We start from the raw sequence: 8,149 nt of genomic DNA on the forward strand, positions 1-8,149 counted from the left end.
AAAGGATCAACCTTGACACTGGCATCCCAAATGAGAAGAGAGATTGCCTAGTTGACAAGCCTTTTACCTGTTCTAATATATTTTATCCTCTTTTATTTTTAGGAGTTAAACTATGTGCCACCCTTTAAAATTCATAAATTCTCTCAATTATGATGAGCGTAAGTACATATATATATATGAGAGAGAGAGAGAGAGAGAGAGAGAGATTGACATCATTAGAACATTCGTAAATAATTTCTCTCAAATATCATAGAGTCTTCAACTCAAGCGCACACTTTGTGTGCGTGTGTGTGTGTATGTGTGTATGTGAGAGAGAAAGAGAGAGAGCCTCACTGCCCCACGCCAGCTTCTAAAGTTTTGAGTTATTATGTGTGTGTGTGTGTGTTTATGTTTGATTATCTAACCATGCTAACTTATCTAAGCTTCTATATCTATATCTATAATCTATACTCTTTATAATGCAACTTAAATTTTTCAAGCAAGGAGAGACCCTCCATGTGTCACTCACTGCTTCACTTAAGAGAAAACCTCTCTAAAATGTAAAAAGGAGAGTAAGATTGTAAGAAGCTTTTCAGCTTTTGTCAGAATGTAAAATAAAAAAATTTTATTTTTCTTTAATAGTAGCAAATGCTTTAGTCATAGAAAGTCAAATACTTTCTCCTCTACAAAGAATAAATATATTGGTTAAAATGCACATAACAAAAAGGAGATAATTTAGTGGAGATTTTATTATCTTAATGAGAATTTAATTTTTGAAGATATATTTGGTTTTTTCTTTTCAAAAGGTTTTTTTCAAGATCAAAATTAACATATATATTTTTTAAACTTTTTATTCCTTTAAAGAGATTAAAAAAAAAATTCCAACTCATGTGGTGCCGACTAGGGGTAGTTTCACTTTGAGAAAATACATGCAAACAAAGGAGCAGTTATCCATGTTATTGACCATGAGAGAGAGAGAGAGAGAGAGAGAGAGAGAGAGATTTTCCTTTCGAGCTCATAGGGCTCCGTCTCACCAAGGACACCCTTCAAGCCCTTCAAATTTCTCGGGAGGGTCACTTAATATTTATGCGACTATCACATGAATATAGCAGAAGGGGTTATTAATTTTTTTCTCCCATTTTCACATTCAAAAAGATACCATAAAATGCTATTGAATTTTTTTAAATTTAGACTTAATTGTTTGTCAAAAATTCACACATATGGAGTTTAAAATTAGTCCTTGAATGCACGTGATATACAAAATTTATATTTAGTGACACATCAAGTCAAATTTCCAAGATAATATGGTTTTCTTAAAGTAATAGTGTGTTTTCACAAGGGTAGCTAACATTTTTCACCCATAGAAAGTAAACAAAATGCCCAAAGAAAATCAACCCTCTCATTGGCACCCCAAATAGGGAGAGAGATTGCCCAGTTACCAGTTCTTGGATATTTTGTCCTTATTGTTTCTAAGAGTTAAACTTGGATATTTTGTCCTTATTGTTTCTAAGAGTTAAACTGTAGAAAATGCTTCAAAATCAATAAATTCTCTAAGTTTTGATAGGCAAAGGTTCCTATCAAAAATCAACCCCACACACACACACACACACACACACACACACACACACACATAGAGAGAAAAATGTTTTAGTGTCGAACGAATGACGCAGCAAGTAGAAGGGAGAAGAGGAGAAAGAGAGAATAAAATGTTTAAGGGTGTAACAATAATCTAAAAAGACGCTAAAGTTACACAACAAGTCTTTAAAACTTGAATAACTATTGAGAGAGAGAGAGAGAGAGAGAGAGAGAGAGAGTTAGAAGATGAAACAAAAAAACTTTATTCTCACCCAAATTGCCATATATATCTTCTGGGCTTCTTCTTCACAAAAAAACTTTATTCTCACCCAAATTGCCATATATATCTTCTGGGCTTCTTCTTCTTCTCTCTCTCTCTCTCTCTCTCTCTCACACACACACACACACACACACACACACACACACACACACACGTCTTGAAAAAAGAAGAACTTAAAATGTTGTATGAGCGATCCAATGAGATCTCAAAGATCTATTCGATGGTCTCAAGTTCAAGACTTGAGACCTGAGAGAGAGAGAGAGAGAGAGAGAGAGAGAGAGAGACCAATCATAGCCATCTATACTTTTCTTTGCAGAGATTGAAAAAAGGAGTTTGCTCATCCTTTTCATGCATTGACTTAAGGTCATCACTTCAACCGCACTACCAATTTTTCAACTACTATACCACGATGACAAGTCATATGTGTATGCACACATAAGCTCCTCGCAAACTGCTATCCATCTAATACGTGTGTGTGTGTGTGTGTGTGTGTGTGTGTGTGTGTGTGTGAGAGAGAGAGAGAGAGAGAGAGAGAGAGAGAGAGAGGGTTTGGGGGGGGCACAAAGGGAGCATAAAAGTTTGGAATGTCATAGTTACTGTACTATAACAACAACAAGAGGCTTCAAGACCTATGTGACAAATCTTTGATATAAGAATATATATATGTATACACACACACACACACACACACACACACACACACACATATATATGTACACATACATATTATGTATGTATATAGACACACACACACACACACAAATACACATATATACATGTCTCTCTGTGTGTGTGTGTGTGTGTGTGTACTCAAGTAGGGTATGATACTCATATTCTCAAATTTTCAAGGAAATGTTTACACAAAAAGAGGTTGTCCTACATTGCCTCAATGCCCAATCACACATTTAACAAAGCAACAATTAAGCCAAGTGGTTGGTATAGTATAGATTGTGCGCAAGGAAATAGGCTCAAGCTGATTGAATACAATCTACTCTCTCAAAGAGGAATATGGTTTTTTAATTAGAGGATGAAGATAGATAGAGATCAATGGCATGCATGATTTTAGTCACAACCTCAATTTTACACCACATCCTTCAGTTTAGCATAATGGCCAAAACTCCTACAAAAATAAACAATCAAGCAACCTTATTTTGCTTTCATTTCTATCACATTTTTAAGATGCAAATGATGTGAAAGTGTACATGAACAAATAGTGTACACCTTATCATACTAAGATGCTTATGTATTGTTGTGATTATGTGATGACTTAAACCATTACCATGCTTGTGAGCATAGATAGAGATCCAAGAGAAGCATCTAGAGAGCAGCTTAGATGTAGTCACATTCTTAATATTAAAATAATGTCATCTCATCTCTTTGAAACTTGAAGCTTTTCGGGTACATTGGAAACCATGAGCCCTTATATTTTCACAACTCTACTCTTAGACATGAAAAGCTTCATAATTACACACTGTAGCAATTACGGCCCTTCATCTTTAAGAACTTGCTGGCTTACCCAGTTTGTACTTCTTGACTTGGTAGCACTTTTGTCAACTCTAGGTAGACCAAGGGAAAGATGGTCTTCTTGCCAAATAAGAAGTTATGATGTACACTTCTACCATGTCTTGCTCATAAGAAAGACGGAAGGATACAAGTAAGTAAGACACTGGAGTAGAGATATTGAATTCAATTGTGTTCCTATTGTTGAAACCAATCCTAGAACACACTCCAGTTTCAAAAGGAGCTTTATTGTTACATTGATTCTAGACGGATTTCATCTCTTCATACCATGCCAACTTACCTAATCTATATAATCAACATTAGTAGCATTGCTAAACCGAGATACACCAGAAAGAGGAGACTCTCTCTCTCTCTCTCTCTCTCTCTCTCTCTCTCTCTCTACCACAATAGAAGTAGAGAACTCCTAAATTTGTTGAACAAGGTCTAGCATCTTATGCAAAACAATGTCTATCAGAAGCTTCCAAGCTTGGTATCAAAGAATACTTTGTATAATCTTACATATATTTATGTTTGTTAGAATCTTCAAGAGGTTGTGTAATGCATTACTTTTAGAAATGCAATAGAATATACATGTAGGAATAGAGTATTGATAGTGTTTCACTTGGAAGAGAAGATATCCCTACAAGAATAGAAGCGATGTTTCTTTGACCGCAGCAACGCTCGGGTCACATACTAGTGTTATCCTTAAAAATAGAATTTCATCTTTCCTCCTTTTGGTGATAAGGGTGCCACCTTATGCATAGCTTTACTCACCTTGCTCCCACTAGCACATGGTGCAACCCGGCTGTTAAGATAAGTGTGTATAGAGCTACTTAGAAAAGAGAAAGCGAGGGACAAGAAGCCCGCCAACTCCACCAACGTACTGCGTAGTTTGTGTCTCTCTAGTGCTTCTTGCCTCACAAGCAAGTGATTGCTGTTATTAATGCGCTTCAGTATACAACAAAGATTGACTTTAGCATTAAGATCATTGTAGTTGTAACAAATGCATGTTGTTTATGTATGCTGCCAAGTAGGATGCCTACTATGTTGCTTACGTGAATATGATGCCTCATTATGCTGAAAAAGGCTTAGTTACAAAGAAGAAGGTTTCGTTATTTGACATCAGTAAATAACTCCCCTCGCCTGACCATAGCCTTAATTTACTCGGTGCTCAATCCAAGAGTAGACAGTGGGCATTCGGTCCAATAGCTCCTCCTATGTAGGGTCATTGATCCCCGAAGAGATCATGTGGGCTGCAACCCTCAACAATATCTAACACGGGATATTAAATAAAGCCAAGGCGGTGGGATCAATGGCAGAGAAGTGCACCCGAAACCAGAGGCACGGGCAGACGTCGGAGGTGAAAAAGTAAACAAGGAAAGGAAAGGTAAACACAGACACAAAAAGTAAGCAAGGGCATGAGGGAGGGGGTAAACAACGACCAGCTTTGTAACAATGTGAATTCACTTGGGTATCAACAAGACAGACGCGCCTACATGGTTAGCTCGCTAGGCTTTCAACCTCGAGGTGGTGGGTTCGAATCTTCGATCGCTACTGTCGCTGACTTTTTTCAACACCCTTCCTTTTCCTCGAGACTTGTGCGCTTCAACTCCGACCGCCGATTCCACCGCTTTGGGGTCATTAAGACCCCGTGTCAAATAGTGCCGAGGCGGGGCTGCAACTTCAGAGCGTTCCAACAGATCCAGTGCCCACAAGTCCACAATGTGCTTGGCGTGTGAGCCCGCGTCAGTGAAGATACAAACGGATGAGGTTTGGGCGGATATGACGCCACGTTTACTGCAAACCTGGCAGGTGACGTGCACAGGCGGACGGCAAAAGCGCCTCTCTTCAAGAAAAGCTGCATGATACGGCCTTTTCGAAATTCGTGGATTGAAATGAAAGGCCATATGACATGTCACAGTTAGCGTCCAGCGTGGCTGCCATTGCCAGCATGGAAAGGTCTCGGCCTAGCCACACCACAAGCTTCTGCATACGTGGTCTTTTCCATCTGACGTGGCGTCAAGGGGCAGTTGCTTTTTAGGTTTTCATCTGAAGCACTTTTGTCGAAAACTAGATAATGTCAATGGCGTCATGCTTTTGTGCAGAAACCCTAACCCTAATATAAATTAGCCACAGGCAATGAGGAGAGGTTTGCAATTCGATTCTGCAGAGGACAGGATTTACGTTGGCCTTCCTACACATTCTGTAATGAACCCGTAGCCTCCTGCTTCTGACAGGGAGTCGGAGTTCTCCATAGCTAGCTCTCACTGCTTGCGACACATCCCTCCTATGGAATGTCCCTTTGTGCTAGCCGCTCGCAACTAAAACCCCCAAATGCCATGAAACAATCTCTCTTTGATCAGAATGGGCGACCTGACAAGCCCGTGCCTTGCCCAAGATGCCATAGCTTGAACACCAAGTTCTGCTACTTCAATAACTACAACGTCAAACAGCCTCGTCATTTCTGCAGAGAATGCCAACGCTATTGGACTGCTGGGGGCTCCCTGCGAAACGTTCCCATTGGAGCAGGGCGTCGTAAGCACAAAATTGCTGCTACACTCTCTTCAAAGTTGCGTGGCAGTGCAGAAGCCGCTGCTGCCAAGCTCAACAGCGAATCTGACAAATACGGATACACAGCTCCCATCAATCCCTATCCTTCTCTACCTTTGAAGCAACTGGTTACGAATGGAAGCTATCTGCAGGAAGTCCAGAATCTTATGGGAATGCAATGTCCCGATGAAATGTCAGTATGCGGATCGAATAAGTCTTGGTTTTCGCAGGTAATTCAGAAACCTGCTATGGATTTGACTCAAAACTCGAGTATCTCTATGGTCTCAGATAGACACATATCCCATGGATCGGTTTTCACATCTCCACATTGTGATACACAAATGGGGGGGATTTTGCAGAAAAGTGAAAGAAATGTCACAAACGAGCAGGGAGCAGATGCACAAAAAACAACATGTGGATATGATGAAATGGATCAAAATGATGTGCACGATGATGCGTGTGGCAACAGAGATCCGAATATGTGGCCCTCGCACACCACCAACACATGTGTTCGGTTGCCATCAGCAACATGTGGCACACCAGAAACTATTTTCAACACAGAGCAGGGTGAATCGACAACAACTCTAGCTTCATCATCATCATCGGAGGCAGCAACTTCTCTCAACGGTGCTCATTCTGCAGCAAACAACCTGTCTTCAGTGTCAAATTCGGCGAGCTTAGAAAGTATACCAGCATTTTGGGGCCCTCTAATGTGGCCATGGATATGGCCTTTCTTGGCTAGTGGGGCGGCCAATGCTCACAATTTGGCTGCAGGCATTGGAGCTCTTGCTGCAAATGTTGCATCGCATGCTGAAGAAGCCGGTGGAGCTAACAATGCGTCTCACTTTGATATGATGTGCGTTTCTGGCAGTGGGCCCAGCTTTCCGCATTGGCCATACATTTGGAACACTTTACCCTGGGCTTCACCTTGGAATATTGCCTGGAATGCAAGTAATGTGGGCCATAGTCTCTCCTCCCAAGAACCAGAGAAGGAGAAGCAGGGTTTACTTTGTATACCTAAGACGCTAAGGATGGACCACCCTGATGAAGCTTCTTACAGCTCCATTCTGAAAACATTAGGCGTAACGGCTCTCCCACAATCAGGTCTTCTCAATAGCTTTCAACCAAAAGCAGAGGTGTTCCAACCAAAGTTTATATCACCAAAGACAGTTGAGCGCTCTGAACTTCACTGCCATCCATTGCCTCATCTGAATCCTGCAGCTCAAGCGCGTTCCGTGGCCTTTCAGGAAGGAAGCTGATTGGTAAATTGCAATGTGATGGCAATGGTTTGATTGGCTGTGTTAAGTCTGCATCAGCACACCTGAAAAAATGTGTCATGGCTTTTACACTATTGGAAGTGATATTAATTCACTCACATATGTTGTCATTGCATGTCTATGTTAGGTGCTGAAGACAACGAACTCCCTGTAGTCTTCCCTTAGATTTCCATTACTTATTTTGTGGTGAAGCTTCGTCATCTTAGTGACATGTAAAGTGATGGTACACTCACATAACAACTTACAAGGTTGAAGCAGGTGATATGTTCATCTAGAGTGATTTTATGTACAATTGTGAGCTTTTTCCATGCTCTCGCATCAAAAAACAGTTTGATAACGTGCAGAATACCCATGGGTACTCTTTGCAAAGGCTCCATCTATGTACAGACTTTGTATGCTTTTAAAGTTTGTAACAACGCTGCGGCAAAGGGGAGAACATGTTTATCTTCACATGGATGTCAGCCTGAAAGCTAGCGTGTCGGACTTCATGATTGAGGATAAAACTGTCTATATGCTTTGTAGTCTTTTTTTTGTCTTCAGCTTAAAAAGCATTCCAACATTTGTCTGTGGCTTAAGCCTCATTGTGCCTACATGCAGGCAAATCTGGTAGTTGTAGTCCTATATGTGCTTTATATTTTTGCTAATCATGGCTGTATGTGCCCTGGCAATAGAAGTCATGGCACATTTGTGTTGCATGTTTTTGTGCGGGTTAGTAGTGTTTTGTGAGAGGATGGAATATAGTAAGAGAATGGGTTTTATGCTTGCATGATATTGGAAACAATCATACCAAGTTCTAGTAAATCCCAAGGGGGCTAGATACATGTACTTGGCATGCTAACATAGTGTATGCAGACTAATTTATCGGTAGAGGATCTATATTTGTAAGTTTGACAATGTATTTACTACCTTGCTACTAATTGAGAGCATTGTTGTATTACACTGTGGATGAGCTTCTACAACAATGTTTGTAGAGGTTTGCGAGCTATGT

General features: G+C 40.4%; 1 protein-coding gene across 1 annotated transcript; it reads left to right on the forward strand.

Moving 5' to 3' along the window:
• The first annotated feature begins 5,398 nt into the window (after window positions 1–5,398).
• On the forward strand, window positions 5,399–7,722 carry LOC147447881 (uncharacterized). Its single transcript, XM_086523775.1, has one exon. The coding sequence runs from the start codon at window positions 5,629–5,631 to the stop codon at window positions 7,141–7,143; it is 1,515 nt and encodes a 504-aa protein (XP_086379901.1). The 5' UTR covers window positions 5,399–5,628; the 3' UTR covers window positions 7,144–7,722.
• The last annotated feature ends 427 nt before the right edge of the window (window positions 7,723–8,149 follow it).

The sequence above is a fragment of the Adiantum capillus-veneris genome, chromosome 11, assembly GCF_014529385.1.
Source record: "Adiantum capillus-veneris isolate H3 chromosome 11, ASM1452938v2, whole genome shotgun sequence".
Taxonomy (NCBI): domain Eukaryota; kingdom Viridiplantae; phylum Streptophyta; class Polypodiopsida; order Polypodiales; family Pteridaceae; genus Adiantum; species Adiantum capillus-veneris.